Source organism: Crinia signifera, chromosome 12, assembly GCF_055691185.1.
Source record: "Crinia signifera chromosome 12, ASM5569118v1, whole genome shotgun sequence".
NCBI lineage: Eukaryota > Metazoa > Chordata > Amphibia > Anura > Myobatrachidae > Crinia > Crinia signifera.
In genome coordinates this window covers 38,679,359-38,701,252 of record NC_139228.1, presented here as the reverse complement: position 1 = coordinate 38,701,252, position 21,894 = coordinate 38,679,359, and the positions used below count along the sequence as shown (strand labels likewise).

General features: G+C 42.8%; 1 protein-coding gene across 2 annotated transcripts in view; it reads left to right on the top strand.

The window, feature by feature from the left end:
• STARD9 (StAR related lipid transfer domain containing 9) overlaps positions 1-21,894 on the top strand; it is a 151,962-nt gene that overhangs the window by 107,461 nt on the left and 22,607 nt on the right. For both annotated transcript variants that reach the window (XM_083167246.1, XM_083167245.1), the window contains exons 20-23: positions 1,801-1,901; positions 10,847-11,034; positions 12,465-12,948; positions 13,585-21,762. In XM_083167246.1, coding sequence (XP_083023372.1) covers positions 1,801-1,901; positions 10,847-11,034; positions 12,465-12,948; positions 13,585-21,762 — 8,951 coding nt within the window. The remainder of the gene's footprint in view (positions 1-1,800; positions 1,902-10,846; positions 11,035-12,464; positions 12,949-13,584; positions 21,763-21,894) is intronic.

Genomic DNA, 21,894 nt, shown 5'->3' with positions numbered 1-21,894 from the left:
CAGCTCTGAATCAGCACCATAGTGAGCAATGCATGCTGGTTAAATCGCATCCATTGTTTAGCAGTCATCTGTCAGCCCCATACTGAGCAGTATTTGTAGAAATAAAATAAAGATGTCAAATTAATAAAGACAATAAGGTGGTTAGAAGATGTATAGATAACGGCTTTTTTACTGGATCCACCATGTGTCTTTCCTGTCTGGTCTGACAAGATTAGGTAGACATTAGATGGACCTGTTATGTTGGCGTGCACGTATGCTTGCCTGTGGTGGGCACACCCGCATATAAAGGAAAGCTTTGCACACCCTACACTTTTAGTAGTGAATGTTACAGCAAAAGTACCGGACGGCTCGTGTGTACAGACAAGATGATTATAACACTTCCATCTAGAACATGGGTCCTCAAACTGCGGCCCTCCAGATGTTGTGAAACTACAATTCCCAGCATGCCTTGCCACAGTTTTAACTCTCCCTTATAGGAAAACTGTGGCAAGGCATGCTGGGATTTGTAGTTTCACCCACATCTGGAGGGCCGCAGTTTGAGGACCCATGATCTAGAACTATGATCATTTCCTCAGTGATGTTATCAATGGTGATGTTGGGACATTGATTGAGTGATGTCATCTGATGTGGTAATGACATTTGTCATATAATTGATGATGTCTGTGTGTGGTTATTGGTGTCTAATGAAAATGTACTAAGCCTAGGAGAGTGATGTAGTGGAGAGATAAAGAACCAGTCAATCAGCTCCTAACTGTCATGTTACAGGCTGTGTTTGAAAAATGGCCATTGAGAGAGGGATCAGTGCCATCGTGCAGTATGAGCAAGATGGATAACAGGAGTGATGTCACTATGAGCAGCCTCTCAGCAGCATAGCCTACACTATGATGTCATCTGTAACATTATCCTTTGAGTATTACATACCAGACTACTATAATATCATTAGTGAGGGGCAGCCCATGTTTTTGGCATTGGTTTCATATTACCAATATTAACATTTTTCTATTTGCTTCAGTGTTACTTTATATCACTCACCTCGGTTTACCCGTTCACTGCACAGCAACCTGGTTCATGTTCAACCCTGGTTGTGAGCAGGGTTGAAATGCTGGGTTACTCGACCTGGGAAATATGGCTGTGCCACTTTCACACTGCAGATTAATCCAGGTTAACAAAGCAATAACCCAGGTTGATTTGGCGGTCTGAAAGGGGTATAAGTGATGTGGGTATGGCTCATTGGGTCGACACACATTATGTTGACTACATTGGGTGGACCATGGAAGGTTGACATGGCTTAGGTTGACACATGACATAGGTCGACATGGCTAAGGTCAACACAAGCATTAGGTCGACATGGCTAAGGTCAACAAAAGCATTAGGTCGACAATGGGCTAGGTTGACAGTCAAAAAGTCGACATGGTCAGCATGGACACTGTCAAAGTGTACCACGTCCCCTCGCATGGTTTGCTGTGCTCACCATGCTTTGGGCTTAGTGCTTGGTGGATGGTAGGGCAGGAAATACCGCCTGTCGACACATGTCGAACCAAAGAAAGCGTGAAAAACTCATGTCGACATTTTAAGTGTTAACCCAGCCATGTCGATACAATGTATGTCGACCTAACGACCGTATACCATTTATGTAATGCCGACTGACATTTGTATTTACCAGTCACACAACTGCATTGATTAGGAGTGCCATCTATTGCATTTAGTAACCATTATTTGGTATGATTCAGCCCACAATGAATAATGGACCATGTGTATAACCTTCCTCCTTACTTCTAATGTTGCTTGCTATCCCTGTAGGACAGCCAGGCATCCTCTGTAAGTGACGGCTCCCTGGACTGGCTGGACCTGTCTGCAGATTTCTCATCTTCTAATGGGAACTCCCTCATCCTAAATGAAAGGTAAATGCGGCCTATACCATGGAACCCAGACATCACTTGTGTTGGTGATTTTATTAAACAACCTGTGGTTCTAAGCTTCTCTCGAGGTCATTCCAGGCAGCCAGAGAGCAGGTCTCAGTGGCTTGCCCTTGGCCCTGTATCTAATATTGTCATAAATTTGCCAAATTTGTAGTGGAAAAGGCTCAGTTTTGGTACTACATGAATGTAATAGTTTTTCCTTTTGTGCAGTATGTTACTTTTGTGGGGGGTTTTATCTGGATTTCTTAGATTTTGAGCACATGAAAAGTATGGTAAATGACATCCTCTGGCAGTGAAACACAGTAGGCCTGTGGCTACAATACCTGTATGCCGCACCTTGTACGCAGTCAAGAAAAACATTATATTCGGGCCCCTCTGGGCATCATGATGTACACATTGGGCCACAGATGGGGGACATCAGAGACCCCAGTATCAGCCCTGAACACTTCTTCTGTTTGTTTGACATTCGCATTGTGGCTGCATTGGCCTTCACATGAGTTTCATTGGCCGATCTTAGTGGAGTGTCACTCGGCACACTCCAATGAAAGTGCTTTCTATCTGGTTTTGTAGAGATCCAGTTTTGCCTGTTATTTCTTTTGTCCCATGTGCGGGGAATAGTGCAGTGGACATGCAATCCTATTTGTGTGTTAGATCATGGTAGGCTTTCTTGTGGGGAGTAAAAACACCAGTGGACCTGGGGACTCAGGAATTATTTCTAGCATCAGAATCATCTACATACATTTATACACGCAGTGTGTGGTGTTATTCTCCCATCACCCATCGCCCCCATTTCTTTTTGTGTTTGCACAACCAAAGAAAACTGGGATCCATGGGCAAGGTATTTATTTATTATGTGATATATCATGTGCTATAACGATGCTAAAAACATATTCCCATTGTGTCCCAGTGTTTTCTTCCAGTAACCCCCCCTCCCCCCAGTGTACATTGGGGCTCTGTTAGGTTTGGATGCATCTCTTTCCCCCATGATGAAATGAGAATAACATCAGTCACACTTCTATAGGATGGCATCACGGCCCTGCGGTTCTGTAGCTGAAAGGGCTTCGTTGCAAACCGTAGAGCGTTCTCTGTGTGCTCATTCCACTACACAGGAGCTGCTCCAGTAACGGATCTGCATTATGCTGCTGAGTAGACTCAGCCAGAGCCCTGCACCAGGCTGGGCGGACCTCAGGAATGGGAGGTGGAGCGTAGCATGACAGTGTGTTTGTATGGAGACATTTCCTCTACACAGCATCTAAGGGTTCTGCTTCTAGAACAGCTGAAAAGCAGCATCATGACACTGATTTCTTTTTCTCTCCCTGCAAACCTGGAGATGGCCTAACACGGGACAAGGTAAGGTCTGTCTGTCTGTGCCGTGTAAATGCAGCACCATTACCTAAAGGACGCTGTTAGGAAAGTTTGCCTGTACTGACATACACCGTGATTCACTGCTGGTATCTGGTGAATACGATATTGCTAAAACTACGCTGATTGGTTATCGTAAGATACGTTTTAATACTAAAAATAAACAAAAAAGACCTCTTGCAATTCTATTTTAATATATTTTATCTTCTAGATCAGTGGTGTCAAACTCACAGGCCAACAGTTATTGTTGAACTACACATCTCAGCATGCCCTGCCACAGATTTTATATTTTGGATTGCTAAAACGGTGGCAGGGCATGCTGGGATGTGTAGTTCCATAACAGCTGGAGGGACCTGAGTTTGACACCACTGTTCTAGATGTAAAGTATATACTGTGAGAAGAGACTTCGTATCGCTTTGTCTGTTTGGTTGTGCATAGTTATGTGTTATTACTGCATTACCAATTGTATACTGCTGCTTTAAATTAATGATCCGGGGTAGCACAGTGGCTAGTATTGCTGTGTCACAGCTCTGGGGTCAGGGGTTTCCTGACCATGTCCCTATCTGTGTGGTGTTTGTATGTTCTCCTGTGATGGTCTAGGTTACCTCTGATAATCCGGTTACATCCTACATACTGGTAATTGTTGTCTAAATGTGTTTGTGTGTATGTGGGAATTTATACTGTACGGTTCAGTGAGGCATGGGCTGTACACAGCTGTGTAATACAGAAGATTTAATAAATAAAGTAAAAGACAAGCCACAAAGATCTACAAAAGGAGACCAGAGGAAGCATCCTGGATTGGACTAGTCATTTTGGGTAATCGCTGTATTCCACTCTCACAGGTACCAGGTGAGGCAGCCATCTTGGGCACACTGCATAGGATTACCCTGGGTGGACTACTCCAACTCTAGAAGAGATGACACACAGGCCCAATGCATATATGGGGGAAAAACTGATGCATAGTAGTAGTGTGATATATCCTGTATGGAAAGTTCTTGCCCATGTAGCAAACCATTAATGGAAGTCAGTGGAGGTAATACAGGAGTTGCACACGGTGGGGTAGAAAAAAAAACTTAATGCTGCCATATTTCTGTTTTTTTTAGGGGGAGGGAAGGTGGTTTGAAGCAGCCTTGGCACATCTATATATTAGGGGAATTTTCCAAAATCTAAGAGTCATAAAAGTACCAATAAATCAGCTCCTGTAATTTTTCAGATTATGAGGCCTATTAATGTAGCCATGGAGAGAGAGATAAAGTACCAGGTAGTCTGCCCCGAACGGTCATGTTACAGGCTGTTAGAAGAATGGCAGAAATAGGAACGGCTTTGTTGGAACTTTGGAGTGAATCTATTGTACCTGCATATAACTGTTACTATAATGTTTCCTACTTCACCTCTTTACTGAGGCTAAGCGGGAGCCACCAGATGTAATAACCCCTCGGATGGCGAAGTAAAAATCCCCCCCCTGTGATCACTGCCAGGCCCTTTCTCAGTGTATCGGCCTAGTGCTTATATGCCATGTCTCGCCTTCTGGGCATGTGCGAGAGCCTGCAAGTCTTGTGAGATCACTTGTGTTGTCTGGAGCCGCCACAGTCAGGCACTGCACTCTATAGGTAATAACACCTGCAGGGGTCGGAATAGTCAGTGGCAGAGGCGTACCTAGATAATCGTAGGCCCCATAGCAAAAATTTGTAAGGGCCCCCTATTTAGCAACTGATGGTGATAAATGTATGTAAAACATATTACTTAGACCGCAAAGATGGGCCCCTTAGGCTCTGGGTCCCATAGCAGCTGCACCCCTTGCACCTATGGTAGTTACGCACTTGGTCAGTGGTACTGACCGCTCATACATAGCCCAGCATACCATCGTACTACAGAAGCAGAATCAGTGCACATAACGGTGCTGATACTGCTTCTACCCAATAACAACCATTTGTACATCTACCCCTAAAATTCTCTCCAAGATCTGCGTAAGCGTTATCTCTCTAAGCTTTCATAATTCCCCTTCTAATGTTTTACATAGATGTGTGATATAAAGTATATCGCCTTTCCATTTGTGACATTGTTTAGGTATACATAAAGTTTATATTGTTGAAGTGACATGTTGGAATCCTGTGCGTGCCCATTGCTGTGCGCAGCTGTAAAGACTTGTGACATGTTTTGTTTCATTGAATGTTACATTGATGTTTGTGCCTCAGTGCACAGCTTATTAATGTGACCTAGTGCAGGGAATGCAGCCAGTGTGAGCCTGTGCTTGCCAGGAGCGGTCAGCGCTGACTCTGCATTGATCAGGTGTCTGTGATGGCACGCTTCCATAGAGGAATGCACCAGGGTTGGCTGGGTGCCTGGGTTTTGTTTCTATTTCATGTACCGTCTTCCTTACTAAACTCTTCTAATGCCTACACAGACAATTGTTTAAATGTTACATGATAACGACATGTCCTAATGACATTTGTGTACATAGCATCTAGGGCAGTGGTGTCAAACTCATGGCCCACCAGCTGTTGTGGAACTACTTGTCCTAGCATGCCCTGCCACAGTTTTAACAATCCATTATGTAAAATCTGTGGCAGGGCATGCTGGGATGTAGTTGTACAACAGCTGGAGGGCCATGAGTTTGACACCACTGATCTAGGGCTTGCACTATAGAGTTAATGATGAGCGCTTTCCTGGGTCCTTAGTGCTGTCCTCCGGCCTCCGGAAAATACAACGTAATGAGGATACACCTGTGGCCACTGACCATATTGCAGGGTTGCCGACTTTCAAAAAATCCTCTCCGGGAGAAGCCCGGAGAGGAATCTTGCATTACGAGTTTTGGGGGCGGGGCTTAATGGTGACATTAAGCCCCGCCCCCACTACGGCAAATAGCCAAAATAACTAATATCCATGGAGGGGGCGGGGCTAAAAAGACACGATTGTGCCGTTTTAGCTCCGCCCCCTCCCCTGAGACCCGCGGATTGCGGCATATAAATGCCGCGATCGGGGGGCTCAGTGGGGGTCCCCCTGATTCCGGGAGGGTTGCCCAGCCTTCCGGGGGCCGGGAGGAAGGACCCGATTTTCGGGAGACTCCCGCAAATTCCGGGAGGGTCGGCAACCCTGCATATTGGGTACAGGTCATTGAGTCGACACATAAAAAGGTGGTCATGGCTAAGGTCGACATGGCCAAATTGTCGACAACGGGAAGGTCGACAGTCAAAAAGGTCAACATTGGGGTTTGCTGTTTTGGCTTGCATGTCGACACAGTCCATATGGACACTGAAAAAGTGCACCACGTCCGCTCGTAATAATTCTGAGCGCTATTATAGTCTCCCTCCACACCGTAGTGGATGGTAGGCCATGGTTGGCATGTGTCAGCTAAAAATAGTGCAATACCCCTGTCGACCTTTTGAATATTTACCTTCCTATTGTCTACCATACTGATTGTGTTGACCTTTTTCATGTGTTGACCGAAGTGGTCCACCCAATGTATGTCAACCTTAATAGTGTCTCCCTATAAGCCGTATACCACGATATCTTTAGTATAATCCCTCAGTGTGTATGCACAATATTGTTTGCCAGGGAATCCTGAGCCATCCAGCTTTATGTTCCTGACGCGCACAATCTCATTGATAAGATACGAATGCCTGATTCAATAGACGGCAAAGTTCTGCATTAGTCCTAGGGGAGCAACTGATGTCATAATTAACCTATAGTTGGGAAGAGGAACGTTCCTTCTGAGGGTTAGAGATTAGGAATGGCAGCAAGGGGCAGCACTAGAAGATAGTGGGGTAGATGAATGAAGCGGAGATAAGGGAGGAGTAGTGGCCCATGGCAACCAATCAGCGCTGAATATAATTTGCACACTATAAAATTATACAGAGCAGCTGCCCCACTGATATTTAGTGCAAGATTACAAGATGCCACTTATTTAAAAACACACAAAAAAAGTAAAATTCAAGCAGTAAAGAGCATCTCATTGCAGCCTGGTTCCTACAATCCCTTAAGGCCACACCCATATAGAAATAGCATGTTTTTAGAAGCAATGGTCACTCACTCATTAATGTATGTCTAAGCTGCATTGCACAAACTCAAAATCAGGCACAAAATCCAATTCTAATTAACCGTTTGTCCAAAATTGCGTTAAAGTAATAGGCCATTGGACAAAATGATATAATTTACCATTTTACTTTGGTTTGTTTCTTGAGGCTTCTTATAATTTTGCCGAGTGTCCTGGACATCTGTGTTTACTGCAGTTCCATAACATAAACATGTATGCAGAGATGCTTTGGAATGCTCCTCTGTGCTCTGTCTGCTTTCTATTATAATATTGCTCAGTGCCTGTTTTCATCTGCGACCAGAGATAGTCGCTGATAAAAATGAGACACTCTGCCTGCGGAAGCGGCTGGTTGCACGGGCATGCTCCTCCGACCAGTGACCACCCCAGGGCTGGTAGTGGGAGCGTTCTCCTGGTGACAGCTGCCCCGTAGACACTGGGACCATAGCCTCGGCGATTATGCCCGAAATCGCCCCGTGTGTACGGGCTTAAGACTGACTGTGTCTCACAGCTACCGCCTGGAATGCTGTAAATGGTTTATAAAGATCCAAACTTTGTGTCGTTTTTATTTTACTTTCGTATGTTATTCATGTTATCTTTACTTTGAAATAAAGGGTGTGGTATATTTCACCGACAGTCGGGATTCCGACAGTTATTACTCAGACGTCGGAATCCCGACTGCACAAAGGGGGGAGCGCAATGCAGCCCCTTGCGGGCTCGCTGCGCTCGCCACCTATTTTATTCTCCCTCTATGGGGGTCGTGGACCCCCACGAGAGAGCAGCTGGGATTCCCACGTCGGAGTAATGACTGTCAGAATCCTGACTGTTGGGGAGTCGTCCGGCACCCGAAATAAAATAGACGATAGCAGGAATGTTTTGGTTCTAGGTGATGTAGCCTTTCCACCGTTGGCTAGTCAGAATTTAATTATCCCTGATAATAATATACAGCCATTTATACAAAAATAAGTTGTCATTTCATTGCTTATATCTTATGAGGGGTTGTGATCATTTGGTCTACAGCATGATGGTCGACAGTCATTAGGTCGACATGGGAAAAGGTCGACATGTGTCTAGGTCGACATGGAAAAGGTCAGCATGGTTCTCGGCCGAAAGGTCATTAGTTCGACAGGTCATTAGTTTGACATGTCGTTAGTTTGACAGGTCATTAGTTCGACAATGTCTAGGTCGACAGTGAAAAGGTCAACATGGGGTTTTTCACTATTTTTTTTACCTGACTGTCAACACAGTCGACATGGACACATTTTAAAGTGCACCGCATCCCCGCTAAGCTCGGAACACTATTTTATTCTCCCACCACGCCCTAGTGGATGGTAGGGCATTAAATACCGCCTGTTGGCACATGTCGGCTCAAAAACAGTGAAAAACCCCATGTTGACCTTTTGACTGTCCACCTAGACACCGTCGAACTAACGACCTGTCGACCTTTTCCCATGTCGACCTAATGGTGTCGACCTAATAACTGTCTACCATCATGTTGTAGACCAAATGACCGCATCCCCTTATGAGTTCTGACAGCATAATTAATGACATTAATTTACAAAACATACAGTATCTCCTGCTACATAATATCATATTAAAAGTTGGCTGCATTTTCCATTATATTTATAAATACACAGTGTTCCCCTGAATGTGCTGTGAATGCATTTCTAGGTGTATTTGTCTCATATAATAAAATTATTTAAATTGCAAACACTATTATATAACTATATTACCGTATATACTCGAGTATAAGTCGACCCAAATATAAGCCGAGGCACCTAATTTTACAACAAAAAAACTGGGAAAACGTATTGACTCAAGTGGGACCCTCACGCGAGTATAAGCCGAGGGGGGGCTTTTTCAGCATAAAAACTGCTCTGAAAAAGTAGGCTTATACTCGAGTATATATGGTATTTGGTTAATTTGCATTTTCATTTCAATTAACAGAAAAACTATGCATCATTTGTAATTAGGCCTCACATATACAGTACATGTATACAGTGTAGGTGATTAGATTTTATTTACATGATACCTGCTAATTTTCTGCAGACTTGCAAAAGGGCTCTTAGCAGTTTTATTTGTATTTGTTACTGATGATATATTGTGTGGTTGCTGTACTGTAATTATCCACATTAGTTGTTTGTATGTGTGGAATGACAGTTTTGTGGATCTCTTGTTTTCATCTGTTTTTGGGGGGAATATTTTTTTGCCCGTAATTAGGTCCCCATAGAAAAAATCACCTTGGGGTAAATGTAACAGGGCCCAATTGCCGGAGGTGCAGCAAATACCAGGACAAGTTTGCCTTGTAAATGATTACCGCTTAAAATACGGGCGTTCTTGTCCAAAGTGCCGCATCTCCAGCAACTCAGATATTATTTACCCCCAATACGAAATGGGAGTGCGATACTTAAGACAGGGTCTCCCAAATTTTTTTGATACTAGAGTATCACAGCATCACAGCACCGCTAAGCCAGAAATTTGTATTATTATAATTTAGAACAAAATATTAAATTACGTAAATTGTGTTTAAATGTCATCCTTGTGTGGTGATGGGCAGGATTTGCTTTCATGATTGGCCGCTGCCAGCACTGGTTTTGTCTATTACAACCCATGGCACCCCTGTAGATGTCCTGCAGCACCTCAGTGTGCCCCGGCACACAGTTTGGGAACCACTGACTTAACCCTTTTGATTGCCAACGCTGCTGTGAGCGATCCTCAAAATAGCCGCTAAAAATGCCAGCGCCGCTCACAGCGACTGTTCTGTTAGTAGAAATAAAAATACAGCCAAGTCAATTCATTAAAGGTTAGTTACATGTTGCACCCAAAACAACAGTTGCTGTGAGCGACGATTTTAAGGATCTCTCACAGCAACATTAGCACTGAAAGGGTTAAGCTTAAGGATACAGTGGGGGAGATTCTCTAAGTATCTCTGCCCCCCTTCGCCGCCCATCGCATTTATAATTATCGCAAATGTTCTAACATATGCGATAATTAAGGCAAAGGACAGCTCTTGCGTTAAGAGCTGTCCTTTGCGGTGAGAGTCGCCGAGTCCCAGCAGGTTCTGGCGGCTCCCTCACACACCCGGCGCTGCTGCTGCTGCGCCGGGCTCTCCTCCTCCCTGCACCCGGAAGAGGATCAGTGCAGGGAGGAGGTCACAGGTCCGGGCAGCACAGCTCTGTGCTGCCCGGACACAGGTGAGGGGGCGATGCGGGGGGTCGTTGCGGGGCGGTGGTGGGATGCGGTAGAAGCCCATTGGCTTCTATGGGGCATCGCCAGATTTTTCTGGCGATGCCCCCCGCCGCGTTAACCCGGCGGGGGATGCTTAGAGCATCCCAAAATGCGGTAAAAACCCCGATAACGGGGTTTTTACCGCATTTCTTGTTTAGAGAATCTCCCCCAGTAACAGTTATGTATTATTATTATGAGTATTTCGAGCACCCCTCTTGTGGCGGCTGACATTAATGTACTGTACCTGTGCTATCACTGAGCGCTGACTTCTCCCAATGATTGTTTTTTTCTTTGTTTCATTTTGAAGTAATCCGGAGCCTGTATCTGAGGAATACCAGCAAAGGCTGAGAGACCTGCAAGCCTCGTACCAGCAGCAAGTGGATGAACAGCAGCAATACGTGGAGGACTTGAAAAGGCAGATCCAGGCCGCACAAGTGAAGGGGGAAGAGGAGCTGGACAATGAGCAGTCTCTAATTAATCAGCAAATTCAAGAAAGTAAGAAGTATTATATGCATAAAGTCGGGGCGGGGCTTAGGAACTAGGTGGGACTTAAGGTGTGCGCACACGGTGATATTCTGATATGGATTTTGACTATATAGTTGGAATCTAAAGTAGAAATAGCACAGACTGTTTTACTATCTCGTAATGAGGGCTCGTCGTCCTCCATTGCCACCATCCATTGCACGCTGGGTCCCTGCAGCCGCCAATATTGTATAGAGTTTCTCTTCTCACCTTTTCCCCCTGACACATGATCGTGCACCTGGAAGAGGTTTCTGGTTGGTAATGCAGAGAAATCTGTACCGTTACATCTCCAAAAACTCAATAGATTGTTCCTGTTATCTCTGTAATGTTTCGTCTATACATCTTTGTAGTGTAATGATGTCATTTAATATTACAATCCCACAATTTGCATGAACTGATTCGCTTATACAGGGAATTCTAGATGATTCTGGACAGGAAATGTTCATTCAGAATCCAGAAGGCAGGAAGGTTTCCTCTGCACAGTTCAACTCATGGGGTTAATCTCACACAACTGCATAGTCGCATAAACATAAAGCGATAGGTCCCATTGATCAGTCCCCAAGTGTGATACCATAAATACCAAGGCTCAGAATACACAGTCATTCCAATGGAAGCAGCAACCTGTCAGACATTGCTAATCGCCGGCCTGTTATGGGCATTGCAAGAATAAAGCCTTCAGCAGCGCTGCTTCCCAACTACTGTACATTCCTTCCTTATTAAATATTTAGGCCGTGCTCTTGTTTTTTCATTTGATGAAACAATAATGAAGGTATAATGTGAACACATTTACTGTAACTCTCCACACTGTTCCCCTACTAGGACTGCAGAAGCTAGTAATTAGTACTATGAATATATTAAAAATAGAACAAATAAAATCCCCAGAGGGTCCACAGGCGCAATTCTAACCAGGAGAGGTTTCTCAATATATAAACAGTATATGGGCATCTTCTTATATCTCCTCCAAATTTGGTTTCCCAAAAGGGGCTGATTTCAAGATGCACCTGCATTTCGGCATAGTCGCAACATCTTGTGTACCAGCCCATGCTAATGATGTTTGAGTTACCTCTGGTGGAGTTATCCATACAGCTGGATCAGGCAGGAGAATTGGGTGATTGTGGGAGGAAGTTGCATCTCTTTGCCAAAACCAGATACTGCAGGGGTGAGGCAGATTATCTGTTTAGTTGTATACACCGAGGGACAGGGAATAACAGGATACATTGCTAAAATTAATCAATAAATACATTGCTATAGTCCCTGTCTCCAACTGTCCTCCTATTGACTCCAGTCCCTTATCTATGGGTGTTCTACCAGGTTCCTGCTGCATTCCGTTCCAGAACTAATCATTTTCTGTATATACTGTATAAATTCATTGTTTTAAATGTATTTGTATAATCTTTCCTCAGCCCGCCAGTGGCTTGAAAAGGAGAAACAGCGTCTGACTACTCTCTGTGGACAGAGACGAGATTCAGCAGCTCAAACGGAGACGAAGACTTATGCGGAAGCCGAGGTTCAGAACTCCATACAAACAAGCACTGAGCCATCACCTGAGGAACAAGATAGGAAGAAGCTGGTACAACTTGAGCTACTGCGCAGATGCTCCTTACGGAGGGCTGAACGAAACATCAGGAGGAAAAGGGTCAAGTTTCAGCTCGAGAGAATTGTCAAGAAGCAAAAACTGTTGGAAGCCAAGAAAACTCTCCAGCAGCTGCAGGCAGCATGTTGGCTTAGTGATGACACGGTGAAGCAAACGTCTCTTCGTGTACCGAAGGTTAAAGAGCCACTGTTTTGTTCCACAGTACTTCACAGATGTAGGTCTTCTCCTTCTGGCTTCTCACACTATAGGAGATGCTCATTGCCTTGGACTTTACCAACACCTCCTACTTACAGGTAGTTATTGGGTCTACTGGAAAAAAAAAAAAAACCTTTGAATTTTCAGATAATATGTGTTCTTAACTAATATCCATTTGGTTTGACATAATGACTGGCCCGGCAATCCATAATAATTATTTTCCTTGCATACAAGACCCCTAATACACTTCTTCAAAATGATGGGGATAGGATCTGTTTAAACTGCATTTGGCATAAGACTTTTATGAACTGGACACACTTAATGGTTATACATGATTTGGCGTTTTCTGTTTTTATCCAAAATATTCTGTATTGTAAATGGGCAGCAAACAGTAGTACCCTGGCCCTGTAGCCATTACACAAAGACATCAGGGCTGTAGAAAGCATCAATGGGCCTGGGTGAGGACAGAGGCGTGGCTAAATTCCTGTGGGAGTGGCCATGTTTATTGGGGGGGGGGGAAATAAATAAAAACTACTATGAGGGAGAGGTACAGTACTAAGCCTTGGAGAGTGATAAAGTGGAAAGGGACAAGGCGGCAGCCAATCCACTCCTAACTGCAATGTTACAGCCTGTGTTTGAAAGATGACAGGAGCTCATTGGTTGGTACTTTATCACTTCATGTTACTTTTTTGAAAATGTACTCATACTGTGCCCATTCTTGTTATGTTTTGCAGTGGTGTCCTGAAAAGGAAATGCAAATCTGAGCTGGTACACATCTCCAAGATCCGCAAGGACTGCAAGCCTTTACGAAGTGTTTCTATAGATTGTCTTCTCAAGACTTCTTGTAATTATGGCAGCTATGGGCAGTTAATCAGTGATCCAACCATTATAAGTCCACAAATTGCTGAGAAACAAAGCATTGACTCTCTTACAGAACAAATCAATAGCTGTATTGCACTTTTGCCAAGTGATCCACAAATGAGCAAAGCACGGCAAAAAATGGACAAAACTGGTGGTAGGTCAAAAGGATCTTCCAACAACAGTGCTGCTGAACCTCCAAAGAGAAGGAATGTACGGGCAGCTGTAAATACAGGAAGCAGGGACACAAAATTAAAAGCATCAAAAAGTTCTTCTCTAACAACTGCTGTGGATTCTAAAAAGAGCACAGTGCAGGAAAAGAGCAAATTGCACCAAAGGAATGAAGACAGAAAATCTCCCCCAGATAAATCTACAAAGAATGCTCCAAAATCACTGGGCCAAGGAAGGACCACTTCTGGAGAATCATCGTTAACTGCCAAACCGGCAAGGAGAAACATTGGGTCATGCATGCCAAGTACCCAAAAGAAACCGACTGATGGCACAAATAAGTTCTCATCATCTGTTGACAACATCTGCAAGTTAAACAGTGGCCGTGGACATGGACATGCAAGTGATAGGTGGATGAGCTCAGAAAGACTCCAGAAAAGAAACATTCAGGCACTGGAGAAGTGGAAGGAGGATGACAATAGTGTGTCTTCAGATAGTGAAAGCTTCTATTCTGTAGATTCTCTTTCTTCTGCATATGCCAGTATCTTAACTGAACAACTGAAACAGGAAGATGTAGAGCGACAAAGATCTTCTGTCCGTAAGGATTCAGACAGTGAGGACAGCCAGTTGTCCGAAGATTCCCTGGTGGAGAACGACAGCCGAAAAGAGAGGCCCAATAAAAGAAGATTTAACAAATACAAGACTATCGCGACATCATCCAGCCCTTCCAAAGGCTTAATTGGAGATCAAGCTGCTTGTCCCTTAGTTACAACCGGATCCGTTACTACTGGATTGTCAAAAAGCTTTTCTCTTGATAGTTTAGCTGATGCCGAAGAAGTACCTGATGGGGATTCATCAGAAGAGTTGCCAGCAGAAATATTCTGGAAACTTCAAAGCCCCAGATGTTTAGTAGTGAATGGAGAAGATCAGAAGGTTTTAGATGCTGCATCGGCAGAAGAAAATACTGTCTTGGACAGAAGTGGCTCATTTTACCTTAAGATGAATGATGCGGCTCCCTCTGTTTGCACTGATGCCTCACTAGTTGGAAAAACACATGGAACACTTCCAAATATGTGTGGTGGGAAATCTCCACAAAACCATGATGACTCTTTTATTCTTTATAGTTCATGCACTCCATTTGGCTTAGCAAGTCAAAACAGCAGTCCAGAACAAACTGGGAATATTCTAAATGGGGATTCTTTTTCTCTCTCTACTTTAAACTTGGTTCCAAAAACAGCTGCTCCCTGCATAGAAGATGTAACGAAGCAGGTAGTCACTAAAGAGAATGCTATAAATATAGAGCATCAAACATTCCCCGATATAACAAAATATTTAGATACACAAACCACTCAAGACTCCAAACCAGGTGAAAAACAAGTACAACTCTGTGATGTTGAAGAATATGGCAAACCTAGTAATGGTAATAGAGCATTTCCCAACAAGAACCCAGAACAAACACCTACCTCATATATTTCTGAAAAACAGGAAAATGTTTGTGGTTTCCTTAGTACTGCACCCAATACGTTCGATAACACAAGCTCCACTGTTAAATTTTTTTTAGAAAATCAAGTAGATCAGGAAAAACCACAAAGGTGTAGTGCCGACATTGACAATGAGATTGTACCTTTGGATTTGGAGACCATTTATAATGGCAAGAGCGATTGCATTAGTAGTCAGTCATCACCAGTAGACTTGAGTACGTGTGAGAAGACCAAATCTACTTCCAGGACAAAAAGTCCTCTAACAACCTGTGTAGAACAACATTTTCCCCGTAATATAGAAATCCATGAAGAACAGAAAGACACCGAAGCCTTGGTATTGCCATCATACAAAATAATTTTTATACCACCAAACTCTACGTGTACAGAAAATCCCACCAACTCAGTATCTCTAAGAAATGCTAATAATAATGACCAACAATTCTGCTCAAGTGAGATATTTTCTGATATTTCTCTTTTGAACACAAAAGAAAACTGTAAACTTAGAGAAGGGGTCACATTGGCTTTGACCGAGGAAAATGGTAACGTACCCCACATTAATGATACAACTGCAAAAAACTTTGATCAAGCGAAAAATGTTACCATGGTAATATCTGCAATTGGGCAGCTTAGCAATATTGAGAACCAGAAACTCTCTCCTGCTTCCACTTGTCCAGAATCTACCAGATCTGAATTTTTAGTTCCAAAGGTTCTACATACTGACTCGGTCCCCACAAAAATAATTGGAATTACAAGTCCGTTTAAAGTTGATGATCAACAATCCCAAGTGACTATGGTAGAGCTTGACGTAAATGCAAATGAAGATGGCAAAACTGAAACTAAACCAAGTCGTATATTTAATGCAAACTTTGTATTTAACCATAACGGAGCTGTCCCCATCCAAAGACTTAGCAGTGATGGGCTTGGAAAATTTGCAAGCGCTGGAAAAGATGATAATTCAGTAAATGGTATCAACAAACAAGTATCCATAGTGGAAAACAAAAGCTTGGCTGTGTTTGCTGACCAGAATGAAGCAGTTAATTGTGCTTCACCAACCAAGGACAATTTTCAGCAAAAAGGAAAGCTCACAATTGCTTCCTTTCCAGCTTCTCATTACAGCAATGTCGAAGAGCTCTCTTCAGATTCTAGAAGGTGTGTGTCTGGCCTTGGCAATGAGGACTCAGAACCACAATCTAATTCCAGTCAATTACACTACTCACCCTTCCAAACATCACCTGGAATAACTGTGGATGGCATCTGGAGTTCTTCAGAGGCTGTTCTCAATGACAACATCACAAGGAACTTTGAACAAACACTGATAAGTTCAGACCCAGTTATATTCCATAATAGAGCAGCAGCAGACAGCGGCCGCTCATTTAAAGAAAATTATGAAGACAAGCAATTTAGTGTAACAGATGGTAACATTCTGCAGAACTCAGATAAAAATGTCCATATGTCTGAACTTTTTGCAACCAGTCCTGATCCTGGTATCCCGGATGATGTGGCAGATGATACAATGAAGAGTTGTCTCCACCCAAAATTTAGAAAACAGCCAGTAGTTTATGACAGAACTTGTGATACTTCATATATAAAAAGTCTACAAAAGACAGAGAGTTCTTCAATGGGTTCTTCTAGAGATGGCATAGAACTACTTTCTGCATTACCCGATAATGTCTGTGTTACACCCCATAATGTGCCGGGGAAGGGGGTGGAACAGCAGACTTTCTGTGACAGTAACGTAACATTACCAAAAGACAGAGAACCCATCAGTAGTGATTCAGGATCAGAAAGTTCTTGCTTTATTCATAAAATGGAAGCTTTTCCTCATCTTCTGAATGCGATCGAAACATTCATAAATTTAGAGTATAGTAATGATGAAAACCCAAATACACATACTGAAGCAACATCTGATTCATATGAAGCAAGCCAGGCAGTTAGAGCACAAGTTGATGTACATGTACCCAATCATTTGCTCCCTAATAATGAACTTGATAAACAATTCTGCATCTCCTCTGGAATCAATGTTATGGCAGACAGGGATCGGCCATTTTGTAATATGTGCCAATGTGAGGAGACAGATTGCCAAATTCACATTAATCACAATCAGAAACCTCAGATTTTTAAAGAATTAATGGAGGGAAATGTGTCTAAAATAGACGTCTCCTTTCAGGAAAATGGGAAGCCTAAAATGCTTAAGAATAATTACGGCAATCAAGGAGTTGCAGAAATGAGTTATGAAAAGGGTATTGGCCAAACCAAGGACTCGGCAGCTTCCCAGGCCAGTGTCGATATTGGGAATCAAGGTGAACCGGGTGACGTTTCATATACTGACGGAAACCATAACCAGCAAGAAAAGTGTGATTGTGCGGATCACCGATTAACAGAAGATACCAGTGCTACATGTCTGCATGTTCCATATTATGAGACTGTATTGCAAAATAAACTATGCTATGAGACAAAATATCCACCTGAAAATCATTATTTAAAGACATGTACCAAAAATAGAGAAAATCTAGACACCATAATTTTGCCAGAACAAGCGTCCCTGAACAAATTACAAGAAACGGACACACATGCCGATGGTGACTGTAAGGAGAATGACAATTGCACTTCTAGAACTCTGATATGTAAAACAGGACAAACGTTCATTAAACCAGAAAAAGAACTTTGCATTCCATATGGGACAGCAGTCTGTATAACGGAGCCTCTGTGTGCAGCAACTAACTGCAGGTTATCGTCTGCAACTAATGTGGCAGAAACTGGACTCCAAGGTGTCTCTAACCAGGTGAGTTATTCTGCTACAGCAGTGGACAGCGCGACCTGTTCTGCCAATATTACTGGTCATTTAAACTATCTTCACAGTAGATCTGATCAAGCAGATGAGCAAGTGGGACATGAGCAGCATAATGAGAAAGCAGGAGAAACCTTAATCTTAGAAAAAAAACAGGACCAACAAAATCCGAACATAAAGAGTTGTGAAAATGCATTGAATGTAGCTGAAGACATACCAGTCCAAATTAGAACAGTCTGTACACAAAAGCCAGAGACTGCTCCTTGTCTGTCTGAAGCAGACTCTTTACATTTCAAAATGGTTAATTTGCCAAGAGCTACATTAATTGACACCCCTCAGTTCTGCACACAATATGGCAATGTGCAAGAGGTGCTCAATGAACCTCTCAAGATAGGTCATTTCCAAACTAACCAAGATAATAAGGGTGTGTTGGCAACCCTGTGTGCAGATACAGAATCAAAGGAAGTGCTGTTTTTAGGTAGGCCAAATAATGCAGCTAACACAGAAGTTAACACATTTAACACTTATCAGGCATCTTGCCAAAGACCACCTGAAGACGCGGCATCTGGTGAGGAGGTAAATTTGGAACACAACTTGGCCTACGGAGAATATTGTTCGGATCTGGAGAAATCATCCAGCATTTCCTCATCTGAAGAGGACACGGAAATATCCAGATCTTTGGTTTCAAGAGACTTCAGTGGTTCGAATAACAAACCAGTGGAAGACCTAGCAGTGCGGAAAGAATTTGAATCGGGCATCTGCAATGAAACTGTTAATGACTTTCCACAAGTTGCGACTTTCAAAGACAAAATGTCATCAAGCCTTGCATACACTAAAACTCATTGCACCACAGACCCCAGCTTATCTTCTCCCGTGGCACCTACAGAATCTTCCATTATTCTTTCTGCCAATTCACCCGTCGGACCTAATGTTGAAGCTTTGCCATATCATTTAAATTGTATAGGAAAGCCTGTGTCTAATGAATATACTTTAAAAATGGAGTCCAAGCAATACACACCACACACTGTAAACAATTACAGAGTACAAAAACATGACCAGGCACCAAAATATAATATGAATCTACAGTACAACGTTTCCATGGCTGACAATACTGAGGTGGAGAGCAAAGCCTTTTTGGAAAGCAGAACACCAACTAAAACACAAATAAATGAATATAATGAATTGGTACATCAAGTAAGGAAGTCATCAGAAGAATTGGTAGAGAATATGGAAGGTCTTCGTTTCTCCTCAAGTGACATTAATCCCTTTGTCCACACTTGGCAGCAAGAAAAGACCGCAAAGCCAGCTGGGTGGAGGAATGGAGCATTCAACAGTGCAAGTGATGTATCTTGTACTAAATTCCAAGCAAAGGTTGATAAATTAATCAGGTGTTCCAGTGTTGATGATGGTCTCAATGCTCATAATTCTCCTTTTCATTCTCATCTAAGTTCGTATGCAAATGCTAAAACAGAATCCAGCACCATAAGTAGTTTTGGAGGAAATGATTCAAGGCCAATTTCTCTGAATGGTTCTCAGGATCTTCTGTCAGATGACACTGCCGCAATTTTTAGCGGTGCAGAGTTTGTTGGGACATGTGAATTGCAGACGAAGTGTGAAGATTATTCAAATTTGGATGAAATAATGATTCTGTACACTTCAGAGTCAGAGACTTGCAATGACACAAACCAGAGAGTCTCTTGTGAACGGGTAACACATATAAAGCAAAAGCATAGAAGAACCGCTAAACACCATAGAAGTCAAATGGACGAATCATCTTCAAGGCACACGAGGAATAAGAATATGAACCAGAGACCGGCATCTTGGTCTAGTGTGCAAAACATGTCTTTACATTTATCACAGCTATTACAAGAGACTTCGGAACTGCTGGGAAATCTTTCCCAACATCACCCTGAAAATCTCTATCTTGATGCCTCCAAGCTACGAAAAGACTCTGCAGAGTTGGTTATAAAGAGACAAGTCCGAGACTCATCCACTCAGACCTCTGTAGACAGGGGTATACAGACCGATTCACAGGCAACGATAGACAACAATGCACAAAAACATGACTTAGAAAGTAACCATTTCCTAAACGCTTCAGGAATAAATGTCTTTGTTAAAGTAGTTGGAACAGATTCTTCAACTCAAAGTCCTCAAAGCACTTCTTTAACTGTAGAGCAAGATGTCCGCAAAGCACCAAAAACAAAGACACAAAGCTTACCAAATTTACCTACATTTGTGTGTAACAAACCATCAGAACATAGTTTGTCTCCACCATCAAAAGTGCGAGCATCCACCCCATTCTTGAACACCTTGCAAGACATGTCATCTACAGCTCTTCCACTGTGTTCACCAAGACGTTATTCAGTTTCATCTAGTTTAAATAAGGATACAGAAAATAAATCTCATACTGTAGTAATCAGTCCATCATCCAGCGTTCTTCATTCCCCAAGGTACTCCACCCCTTGTCGTGGAAGCACCACAATGGTAGATAGAGCCTCGTCGCCAATTCTAACGCTAAGTGCAAGTAAGAATTCCTCACTCCTCAAATATGTGCCTGAGAATCATGTAAATAACCCAAAGCTTGATAAAATTCTTTGTCACAGAAAGAGGAGAGAGCGAAGTATCCGTGATCCACTAACGAACGGTTCACCTACAGAAACAGACAACGAATCTTTCAGCTCTTATGATAAGCCCAGTATAAAAAATGAATTTGAAGTTCCCCGTAGCCACTCCCTCAAAGAATCATCTAGAAAAAGAACCGCAACATATAAAGTCCAGAAATTCAGGAGTGAAGGTTGCATCCTGCGTGATGTACATTCAACATTTAACAACCATTCCAGTAGCAACTCTGAGATTTCTGGTGTTGGGAAAACAGATAAGGAGCTGAACTGTTTCACATTCACTCAGTCAGAAAAGGCATCTGCTAACACGTTTCCTGTTTTACACCCATGGCAAAGCCCACAGTCACTTGAAAACCTGTCTCAAATGTCACATCCTGTCCCAAACAAAAATGATAAACCCTTGACACAAGATCCAAGAGCAGAATATGGTACTGATGAGAATGACCATAGCAGATTTACTGTAGAATCAAGCAACTCATACTTAAAAAAAAGAAATCATCCTTATTTACCTTCACAATTAAGTGGGTTTGACTTGCAAGAAGATTGCTTATCGGTTGCAGACAGTGACTGTAACACAGACGTTCTTTTAGGTCAAGAGCCCACCGTAAGAATAAATCCGAAACCCCAAAATGCACTGCAGGATCTACCAGTGCACAATAAATTCAGCAACTGGTCTGGCGTTCAGTGTAGTACACCCAAAAGCGCACAACTGCTGAGGAGCACTGGTGACCTGAATATAAGTGAGAGTTCAAAGATGGAGGCATCTCAAGAGCTTCTTGAGAACAGGTTTCGGGAGATTGAGCGGCTGCAGAGAGAACGTGCAGAGATCATGTCTGGGATACACTTAGAGATGAATCCACAGCCTCTTACTGTACAGCTGGCAGAAGCCAAGCTCAGCTATGGGATCGGAGAAACAGACGCTCTCTTGAGAGTTACTAAGACAAGAAAGATGGATGGAGAAGATACTGTATGCTTAAAGAGACAGCTTTATGAAAGGTAGGGTTCACATTATTTTAGAAATAATTTTGGTTTTATGGAATAGTTCTAGGAATCTTATTCAAAATATACTGTATGACCTCATTAATATGAGGAGAGACTTTTTTCCTCCGCTATGATACAATTATTATT